At 50.3% G+C, this 26,277-nt stretch overlaps 11 protein-coding genes and 1 non-coding gene across 12 annotated transcripts; 8 read left to right on the forward strand and 4 right to left on the reverse strand.

The window, feature by feature from the left end:
* Position 1: 1 nt before the first annotated feature.
* Positions 2 to 1,360, forward strand: PC9H_003027 (uncharacterized protein; the record flags this gene model as incomplete). The annotated part of the gene is made up of 7 exons (XM_036772627.1): positions 2 to 240; positions 291 to 367; positions 442 to 554; positions 609 to 720; positions 777 to 960; positions 1,029 to 1,215; positions 1,283 to 1,360. 7 exons carry the CDS (start codon positions 2 to 4, stop codon positions 1,358 to 1,360), a joined length of 990 nt encoding a protein of 329 aa, XP_036634100.1.
* Positions 1,361 to 1,449: 89 nt separating this feature from the next.
* PC9H_003028 lies at positions 1,450 to 1,521 on the forward strand. Its single transcript has one exon. It is a non-coding gene; the product is annotated as a tRNA-Asp (tRNA).
* Positions 1,522 to 1,564: 43 nt separating this feature from the next.
* On the reverse strand, positions 1,565 to 3,584 carry PC9H_003029 (uncharacterized protein; the record flags this gene model as incomplete). Its single annotated transcript, XM_036772628.1, has 2 exons — positions 1,565 to 3,000; positions 3,059 to 3,584. 2 exons carry the CDS (start codon positions 3,582 to 3,584, stop codon positions 1,565 to 1,567), a joined length of 1,962 nt encoding a protein of 653 aa, XP_036634101.1.
* A 136-nt stretch (positions 3,585 to 3,720) lies between these two features.
* PUP2 (proteasome component pup2) lies at positions 3,721 to 4,774 on the forward strand (the record flags this gene model as incomplete). The annotated part of the gene is made up of 7 exons (XM_036772629.1): positions 3,721 to 3,745; positions 3,799 to 3,843; positions 3,899 to 3,924; positions 3,975 to 4,339; positions 4,400 to 4,502; positions 4,560 to 4,655; positions 4,706 to 4,774. The coding sequence occupies 7 exons, from the start codon at positions 3,721 to 3,723 to the stop codon at positions 4,772 to 4,774; spliced, it is 729 nt and encodes a 242-aa protein (XP_036634102.1).
* Positions 4,775 to 4,854: 80 nt separating this feature from the next.
* On the reverse strand, positions 4,855 to 7,163 carry HSP70_2 (70-kilodalton heat shock protein; the record flags this gene model as incomplete). Its single annotated transcript, XM_036772630.1, has 6 exons — positions 4,855 to 5,683; positions 5,738 to 6,185; positions 6,237 to 6,666; positions 6,716 to 6,854; positions 6,906 to 7,055; positions 7,126 to 7,163. The coding sequence occupies 6 exons, from the start codon at positions 7,161 to 7,163 to the stop codon at positions 4,855 to 4,857; spliced, it is 2,034 nt and encodes a 677-aa protein (XP_036634103.1).
* Positions 7,164 to 8,126: 963 nt separating this feature from the next.
* Positions 8,127 to 9,260, forward strand: CEL1_2 (Esterase/lipase/thioesterase; the record flags this gene model as incomplete). The annotated part of the gene is made up of 8 exons (XM_036772631.1): positions 8,127 to 8,304; positions 8,354 to 8,381; positions 8,437 to 8,560; positions 8,615 to 8,679; positions 8,743 to 8,889; positions 8,944 to 9,107; positions 9,160 to 9,193; positions 9,242 to 9,260. The coding sequence occupies 8 exons, from the start codon at positions 8,127 to 8,129 to the stop codon at positions 9,258 to 9,260; spliced, it is 759 nt and encodes a 252-aa protein (XP_036634104.1).
* A 667-nt stretch (positions 9,261 to 9,927) lies between these two features.
* CEL1_3 (Esterase/lipase/thioesterase) lies at positions 9,928 to 11,222 on the forward strand (the record flags this gene model as incomplete). The annotated part of the gene is made up of 11 exons (XM_036772632.1): positions 9,928 to 10,108; positions 10,161 to 10,188; positions 10,244 to 10,364; positions 10,420 to 10,490; positions 10,547 to 10,693; positions 10,741 to 10,757; positions 10,815 to 10,837; positions 10,889 to 10,993; positions 11,053 to 11,071; positions 11,124 to 11,157; positions 11,213 to 11,222. The coding sequence occupies 11 exons, from the start codon at positions 9,928 to 9,930 to the stop codon at positions 11,220 to 11,222; spliced, it is 756 nt and encodes a 251-aa protein (XP_036634105.1).
* Positions 11,223 to 12,113: 891 nt separating this feature from the next.
* PC9H_003034 (uncharacterized protein) lies at positions 12,114 to 14,402 on the forward strand (the record flags this gene model as incomplete). Its single annotated transcript, XM_036772633.1, has 11 exons — positions 12,114 to 12,372; positions 12,492 to 12,585; positions 12,638 to 13,285; positions 13,340 to 13,392; positions 13,446 to 13,598; positions 13,663 to 13,706; positions 13,778 to 13,894; positions 13,949 to 14,033; positions 14,092 to 14,157; positions 14,241 to 14,294; positions 14,353 to 14,402. 11 exons carry the CDS (start codon positions 12,114 to 12,116, stop codon positions 14,400 to 14,402), a joined length of 1,623 nt encoding a protein of 540 aa, XP_036634106.1.
* Positions 14,403 to 15,291: 889 nt separating this feature from the next.
* CCT3 (T-complex protein 1 subunit gamma) lies at positions 15,292 to 17,192 on the reverse strand (the record flags this gene model as incomplete). The annotated part of the gene is made up of 8 exons (XM_036772634.1): positions 15,292 to 15,393; positions 15,453 to 15,479; positions 15,537 to 15,638; positions 15,698 to 16,025; positions 16,105 to 16,285; positions 16,333 to 16,920; positions 16,973 to 17,103; positions 17,155 to 17,192. 8 exons carry the CDS (start codon positions 17,190 to 17,192, stop codon positions 15,292 to 15,294), a joined length of 1,497 nt encoding a protein of 498 aa, XP_036634107.1.
* A 346-nt stretch (positions 17,193 to 17,538) lies between these two features.
* PC9H_003036 (uncharacterized protein) lies at positions 17,539 to 18,206 on the forward strand (the record flags this gene model as incomplete). The annotated part of the gene is made up of 4 exons (XM_036772635.1): positions 17,539 to 17,683; positions 17,736 to 17,938; positions 17,993 to 18,135; positions 18,197 to 18,206. 4 exons carry the CDS (start codon positions 17,539 to 17,541, stop codon positions 18,204 to 18,206), a joined length of 501 nt encoding a protein of 166 aa, XP_036634108.1.
* A 1,812-nt stretch (positions 18,207 to 20,018) lies between these two features.
* PC9H_003037 (uncharacterized protein) lies at positions 20,019 to 24,495 on the forward strand (the record flags this gene model as incomplete). Its single annotated transcript, XM_036772636.1, has 6 exons — positions 20,019 to 20,097; positions 20,166 to 20,267; positions 20,332 to 20,676; positions 20,737 to 23,481; positions 23,522 to 24,423; positions 24,478 to 24,495. 6 exons carry the CDS (start codon positions 20,019 to 20,021, stop codon positions 24,493 to 24,495), a joined length of 4,191 nt encoding a protein of 1,396 aa, XP_036634109.1.
* Positions 24,496 to 24,650: 155 nt separating this feature from the next.
* PC9H_003038 (uncharacterized protein) lies at positions 24,651 to 25,526 on the reverse strand (the record flags this gene model as incomplete). The annotated part of the gene is made up of 1 exon (XM_036772637.1): positions 24,651 to 25,526. One exon carries the CDS (start codon positions 25,524 to 25,526, stop codon positions 24,651 to 24,653), a length of 876 nt encoding a protein of 291 aa, XP_036634110.1.
* Between the last annotated feature and the right edge of the window lie 751 nt (positions 25,527 to 26,277).

The following is a 26,277-nucleotide window of genomic DNA, read 5'->3' on the forward strand; positions in this document are numbered from 1 at the left end:
AATGTCCGAGATCCCACCCATCGACCTCACCTCGATACTAGATTTTACTATCTCACTTGCTCGGGACGCAGGCGATCTTATCTTAGAAGGCTCGGAAGCCATTCAGCGCGCTGCTGGAGATGAAAGTCAGAGCACTGTCGGCGAGAAGAAGAACTCCGTAGATCTGGTAACCGAATACGACGTGCGAGTAGAGGAACTCGTAAAGAAGAAGATTTTCCAAAAGTACCCTCATTTCAAATTGTACGAGAACCTTTTTATTGCATGGAGGTTGTTTGATAATTGTTTGATAGCATCGGAGAAGAATCGTATTCAGCTGGATCGCGTCCCCCTCTGACAGATGAACCGACATTCTGCGTTGATCCTATAGGTGAGCTCCTACGAAGCTTAGCTATCTCGACATAGAAGTTGATGACGCGCTAATGATCGAATTTTTGTGATTAGATGGAACAACTAACTTCGTGCACGGCTTCCCATTCGCTTGTATTTCGCTTGGTCTGATTTACAAGCGGAGGCCGGTACTTGGGGTCATATATAACCCATTTCTCAACTACTTAGTGGGTGTTTCATCCGGTCAACCCTGGCGTAAACAGGAAGTGATGCTGTGACAGTACCATGGAATTAAAGGCCACGGTTCTTTTCTCATTCGAAACGGCGGGGAGCCAAAGCGTCTTCCTCTATATCCACCAAAGCATCTCGCATCACTGTCGCAGGCTGTCTTAGGTATGGCGCCATCATTTTCCTTCCAGTGTCAGTGCTAACTACGTTCTAATCATCAGCCGTTGAGTGGGGATCTGATCGTGGATCCACAACTATTGCCTCCAAAGGTAGCTCATTCATGTGCCTGGCTGGGGATCCTGCCAAGGGGGTTGAAGGCGGTAGAATGGCCCATTCTCTCCGTTCTATGGGCAGCGCGGCACTAAACTACGCGATGGTTGCTCAAGGTGGACTTGATATGTACTGGTGCGTGTGCTTCCAAGCCACATCTCATCGCTTCTTATATTGCTGTGTCTTATGCGATAAAATTCTAGGGAAATCGGATGTTGGCCTTGGGACGTTTGTGCCGGCATCGTCATCGCTGAGGAGGCAGGTTGTGTCGTGACAGGATCACACACCGCCTTCTCGGCCTCCGTTTCTACGCCCGCATTTGGGGATGTAACAGAAGAAATTCTCACTGGGAGAAAGTACCTAGTTATTCGTGCAATTGCAGATACGAAGGTGAGTGGACCCGTTTCAAATCTCAAAGGCGGAGCTGCGCTCACAGATCGTTGTTTGATGAATGCAGGCTGAGAAGGGATCTGAAGCACAGAAGAGGCTCATCAAAGATTTCTATGATACTGTTGTAGATGTCGACGCGAACTGAACGTTATGCTCATACTGTTGGTGTGAAAGCAGTCGAGATGGAATATACCTCAAGTTGACATATCAACAAATTTGAGGTTGCGATCATGGTCTTCGCTAGTATATCGGTTAGTACACGCGCCTGTCACGCGCGAAAGCTGGGTTCGACTCCCAGGCGAAGAGTTTTTGGTTATCTTTTATTTTATCATCAAATGCATACGACTACTTATGATTGTGGTAGAGCAGGAAAGCTACTTGTCCATGTATCCCAATTCCGTCTCACCTCGGCCAGCTCGCCACTGTGGCCCTCATTACTCTCGCCCGCTTTACTACTATACACGCCCTCCACCAACGCCCTCTTCACAAACGGCGCGAACACTCCGAAATATACCTCACCGCAGGAACGCACTATATTGATCTCCGCTTCCTCCAACTTTTCATCGGCACCTACTGCTTCAGCAAACCGCAGCAATGCCTGCCCGCCATTGACCATCTCCTCGTCCATGACACGTTTGAGAGCGTCTTTAACGTGCAATGGAGCGAGCAGACGTAGACCATTTAGTGTTGTCAGAAGAGCATTCGTGAATACCGCGAGCGGGGGATAGGAAGCTAAAAGTGGCGGAGGAATATGGGCTGGGGTTGAGGTCCCGCTGGGCAGAGGTGGAGAAGCAACGAGCGAAGGAGATATAAGCCATTTTGAAGGTACACGGTTGACTTTGACACCAGATTTACTACCCGAGCTTTTGGACCTCGACATGGTCATACCGGTCTTGCCATCATCAATTTCCTCAGGCTCATAGCTCTTCAACAGCTCCTGTGCCCATACATTCCCTGCTGCTTGGATATCTCGGCGTACTGCAGCTACCACGGATTTCCCCATTATGTCGGCGAGGAGTCCACGGAAATCGAGGCCTACCCTCCCGAAGGCGGATGCACAATAGGTAAGTTGAGTAAGAAGCGAAGGCAGGGCGGGCGGGGCAAGTAGAGGCAAAGCTGAAGATAGGGTAGCGACAAGGTGTTTCGTGAGACTATGCGTGGCGTAAGTAGAGAGAAGGGAATGGAGGGAACTGTGTAGCTCTCGAAGTTGTTGTTTAGTAGGGGGAGGGTTAGAGGGCAAGGGCGAGCGTTCCAGGAAGATGGTAGAATATTGAGTGACGATGTCGTATACCGCCTCTCTCCAAGTATCGATGTACTTTTTGAGATAACGAGCAATATCCTCTAGCTCCCGTTCCTCGAGTTGTCGCGTACCCTCACCTGGTGTTGCTTGGAGCTCACGTATAACACCTTGGATACTTCTGCCGCAACCGTCTAGCGAGGCCACAAGGCATGTTTCCCTGCCGGATAGGAAGGCCAACGCCAGTTGTTGTTCTGCTCGTATTGTCTCATCGGCGCTCGCTCCATGGTGAGTATGCCCTGATGCAAGGTCAGAGCCTTTACCGTTGACTTTGGTAGCTACAGGCGAATGTATGGGAATGGTAGGGGAGGTGCTATTGGCAGCACCTCCGAATACATTCATTCGGCGCAGAAAATTCACAGCTTTGAATAGGGCAGGCAGCTTCCGGTGTGGTTCGTGGAGTGTGGCCAGGAGAGAAACGAGCATCTGGGTAATGCTTTGGTCGACTTCGGCAAGAATCGATGATAACAACACCGGAGGCGACTGGGCTGGTTGGTCCAGATGGTTGAGTGCGTACTATCCGCATAGTTGAAATGGAATTCGCACCTCCTTGTTTGCCCTTGTCGCCTAAATCATCGTTGTCAAAGAGTGTAGCCAGAGACCTCGCATGGGCAGCGAGGGACAGAGCCTCTCCGAAGTACCCATTCCGCACGCACGTATCAATCAGGAGGGGAATATCCAGTAGGTCCCTCAGCTTTTCATGCTGTTCGAGCACCACCCTAGCGCGTTTCCTCTCCTTGAGCACGCTTTCTGTCCGATTCTTCCAGTCACTAGCACATTGTTCCAGCGCAGGCAGACTGTCCGAGACCAACGTGTCCAGGGATGTGGATAATGTCTTGAGAGATAAGTTCAGCGCTGCATTAGATTGGTGCACGGCCAAAAAAGTCGGATATGATGTGTGCGCTAGAGTGACCAGCGAGGAAGTGAGATAGTGGGCCTGTGTCTGGAGAAGGGTCGGCTCTGCAAGGAGATCAGGGAGGGGAAGGGTCGTCAAATGCTTCAAATATCCTTCAGAGGCGGGCGTCGACGGCGCGCCCACAACGTCGGCCAGTGTGTGAATGTCGCCAGACATTGTCAGTCACGGTCGCGGCGAACTTCCATCAAGCGCTCGTAGGATTGCATATACGCGCAAGTTCTCACGGTCACAAACAGAGAATCAAGTTAGTCGACGCGCGTCCATTGCAGTCCTTTTCCACAACTCCTTCAATATGTTTGTGACGCGTTCAGAATATGGTCTGTACTTGAATTGGGTCGCTGGATTCTTCTTGGGTGCTGATTGTACTTAGATCGGGGTGTCAATACCTTCTCGCCTGAGGGTCGTCTATTCCAAGGTAAATAGTGTTGCGCGTAATGGCTTCGACGGAGGTTTGATCAGAACTACCATAGTCGAATATGCGATTGAGGCCATAAAGGTTGGAACATCCAGTGTTTCCCCTTTACTTGTATTGAGGTCTCTCATTAGCTCGGATCGACGACGGTTGGCGTCAGCACGCCGCACGGGGTCGTTCTTGCCATCGAGAAGCGTGTCCAATCACCCCTGCTGGAATCAAGCTCGATAGAGAAGATAATGGAGATTGACCGACACCTTGGCTGCGCAATGTCTGGCCTCGTCGCCGACGCACGAACGATGATCGATCATGCGCGAGTGACAGCCCAAAACCACGCATTCACGTATGACGAAAACATCAAGGTGGAGAGCGTCACACAGGCGGTTTGTGATCTGGCCCTGCGGTTTGGAGAGAGTGTACACGACGAGGAGGCTATGATGAGTCGACCATTCGGTGTTGCATTGTTGATTGCTGGGATTGATGAGAAGGGCCCACAATTGTGAGTTCTTTACCTGTAATCGAGTCAAAGACGCAAATTAGATTTCTGCATGCATCATAGGTATCATACAGACCCGTCAGGGACATTCATGCGATATGACGCGAAAGCTATAGGATCTGGATCAGAGGCCGCGCAGAGCGAACTCCAAGATAAATGGCACTCGGTATGGAACAGCGCGTTTCACCGTCTTTAGTGATAGAGCTCATGCCCCCTGGTGTAGCAAATGACCCTTCAGGAAGCCCAGGTCTTAACACTGCGGGTACTGAAGCAAGTAATGGAGGAGAAGCTGGACCATCATAATGTTCAGGTAGCTCAGGTGAGTAATACAGAACTACAAGTTCCCCAAAGCGCTAAGCACTTCCACAGGTAACACCCGAGAAGGGCTTCGAGATCTTGAACGAAACACAATTGAAAGACGTTATCGAAACTATGTAATTTTGTTTTTCACTATATGTGGACTGAATCTGCACTGTCATCATTCTATCATCTTTCTGCATCGCCTTCCCGTCGGCCGCTCATCTCCTACTACTAAGGGCGATTTCAAGCACCCTCACTTTGGCCTCCAGAGCTGCATGCTTTGCTTCCAACAGATCATATCTTTCTTCCATTATCCTCAGCCTCTCCTCGGTGGATGTTACTCCGTTAGGGTATCCGTTAGGCTGAACAAGGGGAGGTTGGGGTTGGAGAGGTGGCGGTGGTGGTGGTGGTGGGACTCCATAGGCGTCCTGATTGGGAGTAAAAGGACCAAAATTATTCGGGGTACGAAAATCAAACGTGTTCGCTTGTGGGCTCACTGGAGCAGGCTGGGCAAACGGAGTCGGAGTCGGGAAGTTCGGTGTGCTGAAATTGAAGGGACTTGGTCGTTGATCGAAAGTCGAGGGTGCTGGCGTAGTAGGTTCCGTCTGCGCTGCCGGAACATCCTGCTTCGGTGCAGAAGGCTGAGGCTGTGACGGCGGCGGCCCATTACTGAGCGGCTGTATGGCGAAATTCGCAGTATATGGATCAGAGAAGACAGGAAACCGTTCCCCCAGATGAAAGCTGATATTCGACGATACAGATTGGCCCGACTTCGTCTCTCGTGCGGTAACAACCACATCCAATGCCGAAGCTACGTCGAGATTGATCTCGATGACAAGTGTTCCTTTGGGAGCCAACGGTAAGTTCGTCAGCTGCAGCACACCGATAATCCTGTTGTCCTTAGCGCGACTATGCTCCCCTTGGTACACCTTGATGAATACGGTCGGCTGGTTATCGAAGACGGTCGTGAACTTCACTTCCTTTTTCCCTGGTATACATGTATGTCGTTTCATTATTGGTATCATCGTCCCGCCTTGAGTCTCAATTCTAGACGTTTGTTCTGTTAGATTGTGTCAAAGGCATTTGAGAATAAGCCATTACCCGAGGGACACCGGGAGCACGTCTAATACTAGCATTTCATCCAGAATGGGACTACTGGTTCCGATCTTGATCGCGGCAGTCAGAGCGGTACCGTAAACGACGGCCTCGTCCGCGTGGAGGCTTTTGTCAGGCTCCTTGCCAAAGTAATCAGACACGACGGCGACGATTCTTGGGATCCGGCTTGACCCTCCGACCATGACTATGTCGTCAACATTCTCCTTGCTCACTTTGGCTTTGCGAAGGACGTCTTCGATTAGGTCAACTACAGCCGCGAAGAGGTCCTGGCAGATGTCATCGAACTGATACTGGGTGATGGAGACATTGTAATCGAAATCGTTGGCCAGCGTGTCGATATCAATGTATGCTTGTGAGGCAATGGACAGATTGCGCTTTGCTACTTCGCAGGCGTTTCGCAAGCGGCGAAGTGCTCGTTGGTTCTGCCTAATATCTGACAACGAATTAGCAACATGAATAGGCCTCAAGTCATTGGGTGGTGTACCTATTCCTCTTCGTCGACGGAAATCCTCAACGCAGAAGTCGACCAACCTTGTGTCGAGATCCTCGCCTCCAAGTTTATTGGTTCCAGCGGTTGCTTTCACTTCGATGACACCGCCGTCCATGACCACCAGTGTCGCGTCGAATGTTCCGCCGCCTAAGTCAAGGACAAGCACTTGCTTTATTTCTTCGGGCTGATTGGGATTGATCTGCTGCTTTCTGTGATTATAGGCTGCGGCCGCGGCGACGGGCTCGCTAATGACGCTCAACACATTCAACCCCGCCATAACGCCCGCGATGCTGGTGGACTTGCGTTGAAAGCCGTCGAAGAAACTCGGCACGGATATCACGGCATCTTTTACAGGTTCACCTAGTTGCGTCGATGCGATCCTGCGTACTTCTGCGAGAACATGTGCGGTAATTTCTTCAGGTAGCTGACAAGAAAGCTGTATTAAATATCTCCAAGCGTAAGAAGAGACATACGAAGTGCTCCGGACCTCTGCCATGATCAACGAGGACATGAGGTCGTCCATCATGTTCGCCAACATTGAAAGGCATTTCTTCGACTATGCCTCGCGTTACCAACTCATCGCACCCGATGAAACGTTTCACGTTGAAGATCCTAACAGTACATGGGTGATGTGCAGCGGATATTAAGGCAGATCCCGCTCACGTATTCTTGGCATTTCGGTAGGCCCTGCTCCTAGCCGATTCACCGACCGCGACGTCCCCCTCAGAGAAGGACACAAACGGGGGTGTGCTCTTGCTCCCTTCTTCGTTGGAGAGAATCTGAACGTGATTCTCCTTCCATAACCCTACACGACTGGGGGAGGCAATGGGTGCCGGTGCACATAATCGTATCAGTGCACAGTGTTGATATGACTTTCACTGACCACGAAGTTGTTCCCAAGTCAATCCCAATGGTAGGCATAATGCTGGATGGTGATCTCAAGCTGAAACTGCATCTGTGCGACTATGGTGCGCGCAGCTGTAGACTACAGCTGTGCGCGTAAAGTTAGGGGCATCCTGGCACGTGATGAATGGACTTCATTGTCACAGCAAATTTGGAAATTTTGTCAAGCAAAGCCGCTGTGTAACTCCGAATCGCGTTGCGTTGCCCCTAACTCTCCTTAATGCGATCGAAGGGGCAGGGCAGGCTTGCCAGGGAAACGATCCTGGTCAGCAGAACAATTTGATGATCATAATGGTGCTCTGAATTCCGAGGATTCAGAATCAAGTACGAGATTGTCACTGAGTCCTTGCTTGGCGCGTGGTACTCATAATGTTCATTGGCTGTTTAGATAACTGCCATAGGCGCGGTGCGGCGGCACCGGTGCTAGTCGCTTCGTCATTGATTTCTATCTGACAACTTGGTGTTCAACTTCGGAATGCGGATAAATATATTTTCCGAGATTTTACTGCTCCTTAGCACCTTGGCGTACGCCGGACAAGCGTTGAGGTATGCTTGGACGTTAGACATTTGAGGGTTGAGCCCGTGTCCCCAGCATCATGCAACGAGTTGGATATTCCTCTCATGTTTTCACTTTTTATGCTGCTCAACACTACACGACGTAGTAGCGGACCGCGGCTGCCTAACGACAGATCACTTTCAGTCAGCCATCGGTCGAATATCGCTGATCGCTTCGAGGCCCCACAGTGGTATGGTATCTTTCGAAGTCAAAACATATGTCGCTAATACACGGTTTTTCCGTTCACCGCCCTAAAGTTAGTCGTCTGTCATTGCAAGTTGGGGTTGCATGCTGCTATAGCCGCTCCGGTCGCTAGAACCGTTCACAGGCATGGGGTCGTTTATCCGCAGTTGCTGGAGGCATAAAAGCCTCAAAGTATGAACTACTCGTCTTCAGAATCGGCGAACCCTCTTCCATCAGCTACTATGATGAAAATCGCACTTGGACTTGCCACCTTGTTTGCTACTTTGAATACTGTCGTGGGGCACGGCTATGTTCAGGAGATCACCACGGGCTCATCATCTTATACTGGCTACCTCCCCTACTCTGATCCTTACTACAACCCTCCCCCTCAACGCATTGTGCGCAAGATCCCTGGAAACGGTAAGTCCTATGTACTACTCCGAACCAAAATGCCCAACTTGTGTAACAGGGCCTGTCACCGATGTCGCTTCAATCGAGTGAGTTCAAGCGGCTGAAAGGCACATATTAATGCTGAATTTCTTATTCCGATAGTGTGCAATGCAATGGATGGTCTGACGGTGGTGCTCCCGGCAGCACACCAGCTCCTATTTTTGCCACCGTTGCCGCTGGCTCCCAAGTTCACTTGAACTGGACTACATGGCCTGATTCCCACATAGTAATCTGATATCTGACCTTCGTAATCGCGGAGGACTGACGAGGAGTCTTTTAGGGGCCCATGATCACGTACATGGCTCTTGCGCCAAGCGATATAACTAACTGGAGTCCTGGTTCAAGGTACGCAATTGTCAATCTATTGCCGTCAGGATAATATGACAATCGAACCTGACATGGAAATAGTGCTGTGTGGTTCAAGGTGCACGAAGCGGGAAAGACTGCCGACGGAAAATGGGCAGCCACAGATATCTTGACAGAAAACAACAGCATCTATACGTTCACAATCCCCCCTAAGCTCAAGCCAGGACAGTACATCATTCGCCATGAGATGTAAGGATTTTCGGCTAACTACTGCCTAAACGTTGCTGATCTTTTGCCATTTAGCATTGCCCTGCATTCGGCCTTCGCTTATCCTGGCGCTCAATTCTATCCCTCCTGCATCCAGGTTCAAGTCACGGGTTCAGGGACCGCTTTCCCTACTTCCTTCGTTTCCTTCCCCGGTGCCTATACCCCTTCTACCCCAGGCATTGTATTCGATGCTTACCAAAGTGAGTGATTTGCCATACGGTGGCAATCCGGACAGAACTAACGATCGTATAGCAACTGGTGCCTACCCCATCCCCGGACCCGCTGTGTAAGCTCATGAATTTTTGACAATTTTCTGGTACTGATGGAAACCTAGCTGGACTGGTGGAAACTAAGCGGAGAACTTGCTACTTCGTTTTAATTAATGTCTCGTAGTCAATGAAGCAATATTTGTGCCCCACCGCGCAGGCGTATGATTGTCCCTATTATGCCAGCTGTGCTGAGTGCAAGCTCTTTGCATCTTCGCACCCTGAACTCGAGGCTAATCTAAGAAGTGACCTCATAATACGATCGATGCGCGAAAATTGCGCAGTATTTCCCTATCAAGGCACGCGTCCAATCATTGGCCAAGACATATGTCTTCTTTATCCTCGGACAATAGTTCTTCCGCAAACGAGATAGTGAACTCCCGGGGTTGAATCAACAAAGCAAGGTAGGTTCATGAATGTGTATTGTTATATATCTTCTGACATCTCGAAACAGCAATCTTGGGCGTTTGCCTAGAGCTTGAGCGGCGAGTGATCGCAGTAGCCTGAACACTTTGAAGTTTTGAAGCCGAGTAAAATTTTCCGCGATGCTCCACCTTCCAGCACCGGGAAATAGAGCGGACAGTTACAGCACAATATGCTCAGGCTGTTGATCTGCTGACACGCCAGGCTAGGCCACCCCGTTGCTATGAGCGGCGAGAAAAACTTCCGCCCGATTTCAGCAGAACACGACTTACGCGATATAAATAGGGCTTTCGTAATATCCAGTCCAGCAACATCAGCCAGCATCTTGACAATGTTGCGATCAGCTCTTGCACTCACCGCGACCGTTCTAGGCGCCATCACGCTCGTGAACGCTCACGGATACGTCCAAGAGGTCACTCTTGATACTACAGTGCATTCTGGATACCTCCCGTATTCTGATCCGTACTACCCTACTCCTCCTCAACGCATTGTCCGCAAGATTCCCGGAAATGGTACGCATACAGCCTTAAAGAGAAGTTGAACGCCTTCTGAACTTTTAACTAGGTCCGGTAGAGGATGTCTCCTCCATTGAGTACGTCTCGTCGTAGGTAGCCTGCTCAGCACAGGTCTTCAATGACTCTCTGCAGCGTACAATGTAATGGATGGGCTGCCGGCGGCTTCACCACAGCTCCTGCACCGATCTACGGCACTATCGAAGCAGGGAAGCAGGTCAAACTTGACTGGACTACCTGGCCCGACTCCCACGTCGTGAGTTCAGCCCTTGTTGCATCATTGAATCTCAAGTGTCTGACGTTGGTATCAGGGTCCTATAATAACATACATGGCGAGAGTGCCATCAGGAGTCGATATCACCGAGTGGAGCCCGGGAACAGCGTATGTATCCGATGCTTTCATTTTCTACGAACAGTGACTTGATAGATGCGTTGCAGTGCTGTATGGTTCAAGGTTGCGGAGTCCGGGAAGACCGCTGATGGCAAATGGGCCGCTACGGACGGGTTGTATGCAAATGATCACATTTACACTTTCACCGTCCCAGCAAGGCTTCGTCCTGGCCAATACCTTATCCGCCACGAGATGTGAGTGCTGTATATGAGCGCTGGAACCCTTCTAACGCGCCGTTCAGCATTGCCTTGCACGCTGGTACGTTGCACGAATATCTTGTCGTAAGCTCTGACAGTGATTTGACGAAATAAATAGCCTGGAGCTACCCTGGAGCTCAAGTGAGCCTCTTCAGTCTCCACATATACTATGATCTGACTCCAGCTTCTTAGGTTTACCCATCTTGCATCCAAGTTGAAGTAACTGGTAATGGCAACGATCTCCCCACGAACTTGGTCTCGTTCCCCGGCGAATACACACCAACTACTCCCGGACTTGTAAGTCAATCAATCAACCTTATTACAATTGCGTCGCTGACGGCGCGCTCCCGAGGCAGGTATACGACGTTTACACGAGTAAGATAAAGGCCCTCCTGTATAGATGCATGACTTTATCGATACCTTACAGATACCGGCCCATACCCAATCCCCGGTCCCGCTGTGTAAGTCTGCTTCGTTATCGTATCGTGAATTGATTTACTCATGAATTCGACGCAGCTGGTCATAAATGGTGAAAGTGGCGATAAGCGAGATTATATGCTCGTAGGAAATAAAATCCTGTCACAAGTTCACTCTCCAATATTGAAGAATGCCCAATCCATTGAGATTTCTGGTGTATCCATGGCGCAGCAACTTGGTTATTGGGCGTGCCTGGGAGTTTCTCATTCTTACCATAGTGCCGGTGCCTGTGATCGTCGCTGACTGCGAAATTTGCTTCCGGAAGGAGGTGAACTGAGATGATAACGCAGTCTGACGCGGAGAACCACGAACCACGCAGTCTTTGCTAACCAGGTTGCAAACTACGCACATGGCGCCATGGCAAGTGGGGAAAAATGAAAATTTCCACACGTAGGTTTAATAGAAGAAGGCCGTTTTTCTTCCTTTGGCGCTGAAAACGATGGTAACCACAGGACTTCGCAGTCATCCTACAGGCGACTACAGGGCACCGCTCGGATGCTGTACTGGCTTTTACTCGTACCGAAGGGAAGCCCACGGCTTGTAAACTGGGGCTTGCGCACTTAACGCCCAATGAACCCGACATCGATTCATCCCACGATTAGACTTATTGGACTCGGACGCAATAATGTAAGCTGAATGCAACGCAAGAAGCCCAAGTGATGAGCATTTCAGGCTAATTCTTTGTTCATGGGCGCATCCCAATCTTAGCGTGGAAGCTCGCCTATCCTGACAACATAACGCCCGTCCTTGTCGAAAGGGGCGTGGGAGCGCAATTAGGAGATTTATACCTAAAATGGGGTAATTGGCACGTGGATTAGGCCAAAGTTTAAATGGAAACTTCTATACGGCTTGAGCTGTTATTATTTGAAGAAGAAATACTCAGTATCCGGCTCTTTCCCCGTTATCCCTCTTGACTCTCAACCACCACCATCTCCCTAAGATGGAGAAGCCGCGCTACCAGGAGACCTTCCGTGCCCGCGCATCCTCCGACCCGCTCTCTGCTGCTCTCGCCCCACCGCCTGGTGAGACCCTCGAACAGAAGGAGCTACGGTTGAAGGCTGAGGCTGAGGCGAAGAGAATAAGCGATGGCATAGACGACATGATTAGGCAGGAGCGCCATGACAGAAAGCGCGGGAGGGCGGAGGTCAAGGTCTTGTTACTAGGCCAGTCGGAGTCGGGCAAGTCGACAACCTTGAAGCGTGAGTCGCATTTCTTCGCGTAGCGCATATATTGCCTTCCCCCTTATATTCACGATTTTTGGCTTGGAAAGACGCATTCCAACGGACTTGAAACCGTACTGATCGCGAATTCCCCACAGAATTTCAATTATTACACTCCCCTGCCGCATTTCACGCCGAACGACTCGCTTGGCGCGCTGTCATATACCTCAATCTCGTTAAGTCAATTCGTCGGTATGTGCCACGACGTGCTCACAGCCGGCATCAAACATGATCGTGTTTCTAGCATAATTGAAGCCCTGTCGCCGGAACCAAATGATGTAGATGATCACGATGACATTGACTCCACGGAAACTGCGTCCATAATCATCTCGTCGAACGGGCGACCGCCATCTGCCATCTCTGGGACCAAAGTGTCCAATTATGAACGGTATCGAGAGCGACTGGAACCACTTGTCGAGTTGGAAGATCGTCTGATTCGACTGTTGTCTTCCGCTGAAGAGGACGAGGCCACGCATCTGCCTCCCAGTCTACCCGTACATAACGGACACACGAACGGCTGGTCCAATGGACGAAATCTCCCAGCGATCGTCATTCCCCAAGGTAAACCACCGTACTCCCTACCCGTCTCCCCTTCGAGCACCACCCCATCTACGAATCGATCAACGCAATCAACGAGCAATCTGAGCACCAAAGGCAAAGAGGTTGTCATCCAAGCCACCACAAATTGGAAGAAGGCCTTTGCTTTGGGGGGCAAGTCAAAGAGTCCGAAGACGGCGCATTCTGGCGAAATCGAAGGATGGTGGGAAGATCCGGACGATCCCGTCCATGCTCTCCATGCCTCAGCTCCAGCCATGCTAGAGCTATGGCGAGACCCCCAAGTGACAGCGCGGTTACGCGAGAAGCGACTACGATTGGAGGAGAGCAGCGGCTTGTGTGTCTTGTGCTCAATTCATCGGCTCCTAATTAACGCATTGTCTAATTTTAGCTACCTCGACGAGATACCTCGAATAACGGCGAAGATGTACATTCCAACGGACGGTAAATTTCTCATTGAGAAATTACGGATACCGGATACTAATCTGGCCGCGTAGAGGACATACTGAAGGCACGGCTAAAAACTATGGGTGTTGTCGAGCACACTTTCTCGATTCCGTCAGGTACGAACCGAGGAGTTAGATGGAAGATATACGACGTCGGCGGCGCCAGGAACCAGAGACAGGCATGGGCTCCGTACTTTGAGGATGGTACGTGGCTTCTTCAGTTTGATGGTGCCTGCCACAAATCATTGTCTGATCATTGATAATTCAGTGAATGCCATCATATTTCTGGCTCCCATCTCCGTATTTGACCAGGTGCTGGCAGAGGCAGGTTGAATTTATGCAAGCATGTATACGAGGATACTCATCGGGTTGACTTTTGATAGGACCCACGGATTAATAGATTGGAGGATTCACTTTTGCTGTGGAGATCAGTCGTCTCCAATAAGCTGCTCGCTGGAGTTAGTATTGTTTTGTTTTTGAACAAATGCGACCTCCTTCAGGTACGTTGTTGGACCATCAAAGTCGTTCGTTCGTGGTGATTGATTTCTCCGTAGGCCAAGTTAGATGCTGGCGTAAGGCTCAGCCATCATATGATCTCATATGGTGATCGGCCCAACGACTACTCCTCGGTCTCTAAATGTAAATTTGTTTTGAAACACATCCAGCGTCCTGCTGATAATCAATTCTCGCTCTCTAGATTTCCGCAACAAATTTGGGGTATTGCACCACTCGTATTCGCCCAACAAAGACCGTGAACTGTACAGTAAGCAGCAACACTCGTTGATTTGACTCTCTGTAGATGAACTGACCATTTACTCCCATGACTATTGTTGTCCTCAAAATCAGTTCACTTTACGGCTGTGACGGATACACGACGGACATCTACGATCATATCAAGTGGTACGTGGCGTGGCGTCCAACCCTCGAAAAGGATAACATTCTAATTTTGTTCTATCAGTACGAGATATCATTGTCAAAGGGAATCTCAGAGATCTACGATTGGCATAGCTCCCCCCGACCCAACCCACGTCTTCCACCTCCATCAGCCGGATCTCTTCCTTTTCTTTCTCTCCGAATTTGGAGAATCAAAAAGGGGCCCGGTGCTTCTTTCGTTGCTCGTCAAAAGCATCATTGCTGTCGTTCCGCTTTCTGTGAGATTTCCTCCCTCACCCCTGTGCTCCATTCTTCCGATCCTTCGTTCGTTTTCTTGCTGGATCATGCTTATTTCTATTTCACGTACTTTATTTTGTGCATCAATTTGTTCGTGGTTCCATATCATAAACCTTTACCATATTAAACACCCATAGTATCATCGTTCCTCCGTCTCACTCATCCATCAATTGGTTTCATTGTCATCAACACATCAGCCAACACTGCTTTTATATCACTAGTCGTCTTCTACAATCCGCCACGTATGAAATGCTTTACTCTACGTACATTCAGTGTAATCGTGCTCACGCACTCAAAATTTACGTGCACATGTCCGTTGTAATTGTTCAGTTTTTGTCAATATAATAATGCAACCTTCGTGTAGTATCTTTTGAGTCTGGCCGCAGCATAACAATGGCGCTCGTCCTGGCTCATCACACGGAAATCAAATCAAGAGGAATGAAAGCCGCTCCGACGCTGATTGCGAAAGGATTAGATTCTTGAGAACACCCAACTGATGTTGGCGAAATGCCGAATCCCCATCTTACCATATTATAGCGTCGAAGACTGAAGCTGGCGCCATCAGTACATTAATGCATCACGAACCACCCACGAACACAAGGAACCCCGTCAAGTCCGCAAGAAGTACCAATATCTATGCATCTCGGTGGGAATTAATAATGCATTTTCAGGTTGGCTATATATATTTCTCGAGCTTCGTAGTTCGGGACTCTGATGCCTTGAAACCCTAGCCTTCCATCATCTCTTCAGGAGGGGGCCCTTGTTCTGAATCCCGTTCTTTTCTCACAGCCTGTACAACGTCGTCCACACGTAAGAGCATCCGAGCAGCCTGGAAGAGATTTAATTGAATGAGTTTGCGAAGAAGGATGAGTAGCCACAACATCGTACCTCAATCGCCGTTTTAAGAATTTGCACCTGCAGGGTCGGGTGAGATACCAGCTTTGGATGGGGAGGAGGGAAAGGAATAGGTACCTTTACGCTAGCCGACTCGTAGAGACCATACTCCTTCATTTCAACGATCTTCCCAGTTTCGCCGTTTACTCCCCACGAGTTCTCACCATTCGCATGCTTGGCCTAGATAACCAAAGTTAGTCCGTCGGCGGATCGAAATCGATGTAGAGATGTCAACAAACCCTGAGTTCGGTGAGGACTCGAATAGCATTTCCGCCGCTGTTTTGGACTAGTGTTCGGGGAATGATTTCCATGGCATCAGCGACCGCCCGGAAGGGCCAGCCCTCGACGCCCACTATTGAGCGCGCCTTCGCTTGCAGACCCACGCTGATCGCCATCTCTGTAGCGCCGCCTCCTGGAGCTAGCATGGGGTTGAAGACGACATTTCGGGCGACGGACATGGCATCAGCAAGATTGCGATCGATCTCGTTGAGAATATCTTTTGAGGGCCCACGAAGGAGAATCGTGCATGCCTTGGGGTTGTTGCATTCAGTAAGGAAAGTGAAATACCTGGAAATCGATGAAAATAATAGTGATGATGTGAGACGTTTGTGAGACTTTGATGTCGGCGAAAAGGAAATGCACGAACTCATCGCCGATCTTTTCTATATTGAAGAGGCCACACTTTGTCCCGACGTCGGACTCACGAAGGTCTTCGATACGGTTGACAATGGTGGCACCGACAGCGAGGGCAATCCGATTGTTGTCAGACTTGCGTACTCTACGGATGGCTGAGACGTTATGCTTGTCCATAATACCCTGAGCAATATCTACGATGTGGTGAGAGGGTTACTAAAAGTCTTCAGAGAAGACATACCTGAAACACCCTTCTCCGTGATGATGAGATCGGGCTTGAATTCCAGTAGTCGGTTCACAAGTGATTTGACCTGTTCCTCTTCAATAGCTTGAGCCCTCTCCCAATCACCTTCCTTGGAGAACTCCATGTTCGTCTGACTCTCTCCTTTTTTGTACTCCAACGGACAATCCAGTAGAATTATTCTGGGCTTCACAATGCGCCGTCTCATGTGGGGATGAGTAACGTCTTTGTTGAGCATTACACCGTTTAGCACGCAACTCTGCTCGATCTCGCCACCTGGCACCTTCTCAACACGGGCATATCGTTTTATATCGACGGTCTTCATGCCGCCCTCGTCCTGAGCCACAGTTCGGACAGCTTGTAGAGCAAGATTGCACATAAGATCCGACCAACGCGCCACAAATTTGGTGCCAATGGATGTTTTTATGAGGGAAAGCATCTCCTTGTCATCGTTAATGTCAATTGGGACGGATATTCGCTTGATGATCTCCAGGGCTTCTTTCAAGGCTTTGTTGTATGCCGAAATGATGACTACAGGGTGGATGTCGCGCTCCAATTGGGCAAGAGATTGTGCCAGGATTTCACCAGCTGTGGCATTCCATAAGCATATTTCACCTGGTACCTGCGCAGTCAATCATACCTAAGATGATCACGCTCGTGGTACCATCTCCACATTCCTCGTCCTGGGTTCGACTGAGTTCGATCATGTTTTTGGCAGCAGGGTGTGCCACGTCTATTTCACGTAGGATCGCGTTTCCATCATTCGTCAACCTTAGCGAAAGGACTTTAGTGTCGAATCGCGTCAAGAATTGTCAGACTCACAGAATCCCGCCCATCGGGTCCAAGATCATTTTCAGCATGGCCTTTGGACCCAAACACGTTCGAATAACGTCTGCGACCGTCTTACATGCCAAAATGTCAGGCAAACTCCCCCATGACTACACGCGATCATACCTTGGCCGCAGTGATATTCGAGATTTGGGCTTTGCGACCCGATTGTCTTTCGGGCGCAGTATCTGCGAAGTCTGGTTAGAGATTATGGCTTCTCTCAGTATAGAGGTCAACGTGCTCATCACAAAAACAGGAGTTTGGCCCGACATCGTGGAAGATCGTGAAGTGGTCAGAAGGAAAGGAGGAGTAACGGTAGTGCAGATTTGCAGTAATGGGCGCTATTTGAGCGCTTACACGACGAATATAATCTGCACCATGTTCTCTCATCTCGTGTTACGGACTTCACCAGTTCGTGCAATCAGGCTCCATCGATTTGCGTCTTCTCGATTCCCTTCGTCGCCGGTCAGGAAGATGTCTTCAATCCAAACCCATCCTAGCTTGAGCGTTGTATCCACCCAAAGTGACACCGTTCCACCTGCTGCATCGAGATCAATGCTCAAGGCTTGAAACAGATGCACCTGCTGCCGTAGGACCGTATTCTCAGGCCATTAAAGTTGGAGAACTAGTTTTCTGCTCGGGCTGCATCCCCTTTGATCCTAAGACTGCTCAAGTCGTGGAGGGGGGCATCGAGGAGCAGACCGAACAGGCTCTGAAGAACTTGCGGGCAGTCGTGGAGGCGAGTGGCAGCGAGCTAGGCAAGGTTGCTAAAACAACTGTATGTACCCCCAAATTCTATGATGTAGACGAATTTACTCGTGTTGCTTGCTAGGTATTTTTAAAGTCCATGGATGACTTCGTTGTCGTTAATGGCATCTACGCCAAGTTCTTCGGCGATCACAGACCAGCACGCTCTGCTGTTGAAGTTGCAAGACTCCCAAAGGACGTCTTGGTAGAAGTAGAGTGTATTGCTAGGTATGGTGATGCTTCCTCTTACAGTAAACTATAGAAAATGAACGCTCTCCTATTGCCCCAGCTTGAAATAAGCCAAATTCGACGGAACCAAACTGTTGCGAAAATGTCCCAATTTCTTTGCTAGACGCTTGGGTTCTTTACTCCTAGTTCGTTAGTAAGTGACTGTGATGCTGCTGTAAACAGCAAATCCCGTTTCTACAAAGACGAACTTGCAACATTGGAAACCCACACCTTCTTTACCAGTCTGGACGTGTCGCGCTATCACACTTTCAATCCACTTTATAGGGTACATACGTGGAGACCGCGTTGTCCTGTATGGGACCGTTGTACATGGTCGTTGATCGTGATCAGTATTCCTGCCAGCCCTCGTCAATGTTATTGAACGGCTTTGAAGGCCGGAAGCATCATTTGGCTATTGTATTGTATTCAATATTTGGCGTGGCTAGGTATCCCTTTCCACTTTTTCTCATCTCGCCGCTAATTCTAGCCGTTGACTAGCTCCTCTCCGACACTACTACGAAGACGGAGACGGATGCAATCCAATTCCCCTGGTCGTGCTGTCTATCTATCCGCGTACGTCAGGATCAAGCATCATCACAGTTGATCTTCGTTGGATTACAATAGAGCGAAGGATAAGTCAATTACACGGAGAGTGATGGTACGGAGTGACTCTCATGATGCCATTTCTTTGTAAGTTATTTGACTCCTTTCATGATGTTGATTTCTGATGCACGGTATCATAAGTCTGACTGAACCCAAATACCACGCTTTCCAACTATTCTGACGCAGCTTGCGAATCCCGCCCTGATCAATCAGGGCTAATGTGGTCCACCCGCAACCGAGACGTTCAGCTGATCATCCGTAACAGTATAGACAATAGCACTGCGTTGCCCGACTCATCGTGCCTAGGCTTGCGCGCACGTTTCTACTGTGAGAACGCCTTTCCTCTCGATATACTCGACTGATGATGATGATGAGCAGATCGTTGACATGTACTTGGATTATGGAGGTTCGCGGTCCGGGCTCCGTTTCTTCTGTTGGAAAGAGCTGTTCGCTTTCTTTGGGGCGTTCTCACAGGTATCCTTATGCATGTTACATGCTTTTCACATATCCATCATAGGGCTGTAGGCGTGGATACATCTTGAGCGGGTTTAAATAACCTACGAGTTCATTTCCCCGACATTCTGCGGAATTGACTCGAAATAGTACAATCACGCACACAGGTTGTTCATCGCCTCCCAGCCGCCCAAGGGAGGAACATACGGTAATTTGGACGCCGGCGGAGGCTATTCCTTCATGATAAACGACCTACCGAACAGGAGGGCGACAAGCAAGCAGTGGGTAATGGGGGCATGTCGGGTAATGAGAGAGGCACGGAGGGATGGAAAGGTCGGAGACTGCGTGGATACCGTAACTAAGTTTTGTTTTGCGCTGGCGCCAATATCTCGCCTGTTCACTGTCACACCGTGGAGGTCTTGATTTGTATGATTCATCTAACAATCAGGTGAGTAGTCACTACTCACTACTCAATAGATGTTGTTGCCGTGATGTATCTCATGTGCGGCTTTCAGAACGGCTGCCTCATGATTGGTCGGCATTTGCTTTCATCAGCCACTCGGAAACCGCAAAAGATGCCAGTAGACCGGGCAACACTGTTCGCAGAGGGCACAGCATCCCATTATTTTGTTCAAGTTGGGCCATCTCTGTGCATTTACAGAATGATAGGAATGATCCCAATGTCGTGAGGCTTTGAAACCGCTGGTCGCCCCTCCATTTCTATTTCTACCTCTTGAAGAGACTCCAATTCCACCTTCCTTTGCCTTCTACACTTGTCATCTCGCAACGTTCGGGAACGTAGCCAAACCGCTTGGTTTGAGAAAAGCATGACTACTCCCAATGGCCCTGATCTCGAGGAGCGGAAGACAGGATCTTCTGCCGAGGACCTGTCAACTGTGGCGAACGGTGCGTGTCATATGTCATTGGGGCGTACCGAGGCTAAGATCGTGGACGCTGACTGGGATGCATTGAAGGTACTCAAGAGAACCAGGAGCCACCCGCCACGTCCACCAACGCATCGGAGGCCCTAGCAGACGCGAAAGTGACCAAACCCAAAGACTCGGATGTGGCAGCTGGTGAGAGTATAACTTGTATTATCCATCCGTATAACAACTCAGTGTACGGCGGTCACCTCTGCAGCACCTACTCCAGATCGTGCTACGGAACACCCCGCGACACCCACGGCGGCGGCGGCGGCTAGCAAACAGGATGATCGACCAAAGGAAAAACAACCGGCTGAACCTCCATCCACAACCCCTGTGACGAATACTCCACAGGAGCAGGGAAAGCACGATGAGCCTGTACCCTCTGTCGCGAAGGCCGACGTCCCCGTGACATCATCTCTCGACCGCGAGACAGCAACGAGCATGCGGCAGTTTACACCAAGTGCTTCCAAAGCAGCAGATGTCACGAAGACACGCCCCTCCGTTGCCCCGGTCAACTCCTTGCCACCAGCCAAGCTGGGCGACTCAGATGCGGCATCAAGTAAGTAGAGGCCGTTTCACCTCCCATGTAGACTCTAAAGCGACGCGCTGTCCTTTCCAGCGCCATCTAGTAGCGATAAGCGCCCTGCAACAATCACTGCTGCGAAGGCCAGTGAACAGGCGGGTCAATTGAAGGAAACACCGTCTTCGATTGCTACGGAGGCCCATGCCGTGGCCTCGTCTCTTGACCCCGAACCGGCAACGAGCACGTTAGATGGGAAGTCTCCGCCATCACCTAGTCCGTCCACGACAACCGGACCTCAGATGCCTTCTATCTCCCAGGTGTCAGAGAGTACCGAGTCATCACTCAAAGAATCATCACCCCCTCCTATCAGCATCTCTCTCTCTCGGTTGCCACTCTCTACACCAGTCCCTACGTCGGAGCCATCCGATCATCTCCCTACACTAACAAGCACTGGCGCCGATGGTCCCTCGATTACTTCGACACAAGACAGCCCTAAGACGCGTCTCTCTTCACCTACTTCTATTAGCAGTACACCACCAGGAATCAATTCCTCCGAGCCTTCGGCACATTTTATACCTATTCCCTCGTCAGATGTTTCAGATGTTTCCTCTGCATTTGCGCCAACGAGCACCAATGGTGACGTTCCTTCCATGTCCCTGCTGCCAGGAACCACCACGTCGCAACTCTCAATACCTCCGGATACTTCTGTTGGCAGCATACTCTCATCAGAATCTACATCGACCTCGCTGGTCTTTACATCAGCAGCTTCGTCACAAGCATCAGCAACCCCATCTGATATATTCTCCGAGGCACACAGTAATGTGATAGCTAGTATTACAAGTGATCGATTCTCCGTCCCTCAACCCAGTCAGAGCGCTACCATCAGTTCTCCAGGTAGCCAACCTGTTCCAACGTCTGATGTTTCCACATTCAGCAACACAGAACCGCCGCCTTCTACTTCGCTGGAACTACTTACGACCACGATCTCGTCACCTGCGTCGACGACCCCTCAAGTATCTCCAATAGTGGCACCTTCTCTTAACACACTCTCAAGTGGTGGATCTGCGCCCACGTCCTCCCCAGCATCAGTGCCCACTTCGATTCGTCATAGGCGACCCTTGACTACCCCTGCACCATCGGTCCCGGCTATTGAGGTCTCTTCTACTCAGGACGCTGGTCCCACTGATAAATTGCCGACCTCCACGGCATCGTCGAGTGATCCAGCTGGCTCAAACACCACTCCAAGCCCAGGGTCACCAGAGTTGGGCTCCGGAGAGTCTACCAAGCACAATAACCACGATAGTGGTGGTAAACAGGGAGCTGGTCGTACCCGTTCTCCCCACCCGCAGCCAACCAATGAAGGCGAACCGAAGGTCGGCGAGGATAATAAAGCGCCTAATGCGGATCAAGGAGCCACACAACCTTCCCAGCCTCAGTCTACCCAGGATGCTCACAACCAAGGGGGCACGCAGACACACCTTCCACAATCGCTTCCGACCCACAATCGCTCACAGAAGGGCGACAAGGGTGGCAACCCTGGTACTAGGACGAACGAAGACAACCATGGTGCTGAAGCTACCCAAGCCCCTCAGCCGCAGTCAACCCACGATGGCTCGCAGAAGGATGGAAAGGATGTCAATCCGTCTGGCAGTCAGACGACCAAGGATAGCCATGATACTGGACATACCGAAGCTCCCCAACCGCAACCAACCGATGCTGACCCGCAGAAGAGTGGCAACGACGCCAAAGCGCCTGACGGTGGGCAAGGACGACCCCCGCAGCACTCAAGTCATGATGGCTCGCAGCATGGCAAAGGCGACCATCCGCCTGACACAACCAAGGATAACGACGAAGCTGGACATACCAAAGTTCCCCAGCCAACCCACGATCCACAGAGTGATAAGGGCAACAAGCCACCCGATAGTGGGACGAACAAAGATGGCCACGATGCCCAGCAGCCCACCAACGATGACTCGCGAGAGGGTGGAAAGGGTGGGAAGGACAATTTACCTGCCACTAAGACGTCCGAGAATAGCGCTGGTGCTGGGAATAGCAGCGCTCCCCCGCCACAGCCAACGAACGACGGCGAGCAGAAGGGTGGCAACAGCGGCGGGGCACCCGACGATGGACAAACACAAAGGCCCCAGCCCACCCATGACCACGACGGCTCGCATGAGGATGGAAAGGGTGGAAAGGACGACAATCTGCCTGCCACAAAGACGACTGGAGATGACCATGGTGCTGGACAAACGCAAACTCCCCAGCAGCCGTCCCACGACGACACGCAAAAGGGCGACAACCCTCTTGAAAGTAAGACGACAAGCCAAGATCCTGGACGCACCCAAACTCCAAAGCCTCAGTCGACGAGTGGTGGCGAGCAGAAGGGTGGCGAGAATGGCAAGAATGTCAAGGAGTCTAACAAGCCTGCGACGCCCCAGGCATCGAAGACGACGAAGGACAACCAGGGGACCAAACCGACTTCATCTCCCAACCCACCGCTTAGCGAGGGAAACCCGGATAACACCAAGGGTCCACTACTATCCGCAACTAAGGACACCCAGGGGAGCGAACCCACTGCTATTCCTGTGCCACCGCCTGGCTCCCAAAAGGGCCCCAAACCAGATGACGGAGGACCCAAGGAGTCCAGTGATCCTGCCCTACCTAATGCTACTGGCCGCGGCAACCAAGGGACCAATCCCAACACACTCTCACTGTCCTCATCTATAGCTACTCATAGCGATGATCCAACTCATCATGCAAGCAAAGCAGCTGGGGTGCGCGTCCAAGCTGTGGGAACAAGTGACGCAGCTAACGCAGCGCTTGATCAACTCAGGCAAGCTGGTTCTCCTTTCAAATTTGTTGACCTATTAGTAACCTTTAGAACATTTTAGCGCGACATTGATCGTCACTTCGACCGAGGTTCCGACTACTATTTTTCCCAGTACGACTATAGTCCAGACCCGCACCATCATGAACGGCGACACGCTTCAAACGCTTACGTCCACAGTGATCGTCACAAGCGCACCGTTGACAACCGTCACTTCCGTGCCAACTACGATACCTGTGCCCGTACCAACTAGATCACCTATATCCACCAACTCTGGCTCTACCACAAGTACAGGAGCAATCGTTGGTGGCGTCGTTGGTGGCATTTTGATTCTTGTAGCTGCTTTGATCATGTTCTTGTGTATGCGGCGGCGACGACGCATCCGGTTGCAAAGCGATGCTGTAGCGAACCAGATGTCGGGGGCGTTCTCATCTCAAATGCCTACTGTCGTTATATCTTCTCAGCGCTCTGTGTCGGCTACTAGTGCTCCTCTAGGCAATGGCCGTTCGACTCGTGCTAACGAACTCGACCCAACCTATGCGCCATCGACAACTACACCTAGCCCGGACCCTTCGGAGCTAATGTCAATCCGAAGTCCTAGAAGCCCTACCAACATACCGGCTCAACGACGCAAACCAGTTCCAGGATACAGCGATACGGACCTCATTGACCTCGCTTCTGACTCGACTGCGAGAGTGTCCACAACTACTTCTTCGTCGACCTTGTCTATGGAGTTCTGGACGCCGTTGAATGATCCGTATGGAAACACCGAGAGTGCTGCCGCCTCTGATCCGTTCAGAGACCCTGATCCTCCGAATACGAATAAGCATGCTGCATTGGCTGCTCTCGCGTTGAGCGATGATCCATTCAAAGACCCTGTCCTTTTCAATGCGCCTGGACAGAAGAGATTATCGGTGCAGTCCGCTTCGTCATCGCAGAGAAGCGTGTCTCCCCAGGTAAGTCATAATGTTACTCGATACGACCGGAGAACTGATGCGTTGACCTTGTAGTTCGGGTTCGCTGTCTGATTTCTCCCTATTTATGCGTATGCCTTTTGATACCCTTTAGTTCCTCTACTCTTTGGATGACCATTCCTTCCGTTCGTCAAGAACCCTTAGCTGTACAATACCCATCGGTGAATACACATAATGTTGTGCTACATAACGTCGTCCTGCAATCGTAACTAGTAGTGTTGTTCGTACATTTCTCTCGCCTTTGCTCCCAGTTCTTTGAGTAGCTCTGAATCCCGAATCCTGAAGTTATCGAACGTGATATCTGCCCTCGGCGAGTAGACGTCGATGAAACTCATGGGATCGCGAATGAACTTCCATAGGTCGGAAGGAAAGTAGACCATCTGCCACAGAAACGAATCCCCTCGCTTCTCAAACGACCGCACTTTGGTCCACCTGCATTCCTCTGCTATCATCACAAACTTCCCCGTGTCATTTACCCAGTTGCGAAGTAATTGGGCGTCGAGTTTGACTAGGGAATAGATCCTGTTCTGCCAATTGAGGATATGCCAGTTGTGTACTGATGCTGATATCTTCCATTCGTCCCCGAAGAGGACACCCGTCTTCAAATCGTCCAGCCTTAGGTATTCCCCAGAGAGTATGGAGGTAATTAGATTGCTCCGCAGATCTGCGACCCATCCAGGTGTCGCTTGAGAGGTGTATATTCTCAAACGGAAATCATCCACGCCCACGTTCGTCCATGGTCCGCTAGTGAAGCGAAGTAGATACGGAAAGAGCCATAATGTCGCGTGTATTGTCGCGACGGAAAGGTGGTGAGATGGTTGTTTCTCCTCAATTTCGGTGGCAGTAAACGAGAGCCATCGAGGGTGTGCGCGCTTCGGAAGATGAAATTGGATTCGTATGGAAGAAATGGACATATTTGACGTGCCGGTCGCCAGACGTCGTTGGCACCGCACACCCTCGAATATGACGGAGAGAGGGGAAAGTTGGATCCTAGATTTCCCTATGCTGATTCCTAACCAGTACAAAGATTTCCTGAGGCAGTAAACCAGAGCTATGAACAACATGATGGTGGTTGATGCAACCATCGCGGACGCGTCTCAGTGGAATTTGACGTCACTATAAGAGCGATTTCTGACTGTGAGAATTTATAGTTGACTGTGAGAACTTATATATGACTGTGAGAATATACAGTTACTTACATCCAAGAACTCGACAAGTCTCAGTCATCATCCCTTTTCACAGAAATGGAGTTACGATTGACGATCACAAAGCTGACGGTGTTACATTTATAGCTGAGAACGTTGCACAAAGGCAGTCGTTTCTTAAAGGTCGTATAGCCAGTCTACGAGCGTGACGTGCTGGAGTTGCAATTGGGGATAGCTTGCAACGCAGTGTGGGAGGGCTACGATGACAGGTCTAAGCGGCCATGCCAGGAATTACAGCGCTGAACATGGTAGACTCAACAACTCTAGACTTACTGCCAAATTTTGATTCGGCGACATTGACCTTTATCCCGTGGCGGACGAGCATCACAACTTCGCAAGGTGGCATAGCTCCTTGTTAAGATCTTCAAATTTGCAATCACATTTCGTTGGGCAATTTCAAAAGAGTTGCCTGTGTTTGCTCAAGGCATGTGCCCATTCGTGCCTGTAGCGGCTTCAGTTGGTTTCTTCGCAAAAATATAGCTGTAGTGCGCTCGCCCTGACTGGAATCAGTCGTAAATGGGCAGTCGTACGTGGGGCAGGGTGGGGATGCCAAGTAGATATCTCGGTAAATGGAGTTAAATGGAGTATGAAAACTCGCTTTAATACCTGTAACAGAAACGCCAACAGTGGG

The sequence above is a fragment of the Pleurotus ostreatus genome (assembly GCF_014466165.1).
Source record: "Pleurotus ostreatus strain PC9 chromosome Unknown scaffold_2, whole genome shotgun sequence".
NCBI classification, from domain to species: Eukaryota; Fungi; Basidiomycota; class Agaricomycetes; order Agaricales; family Pleurotaceae; genus Pleurotus; species Pleurotus ostreatus.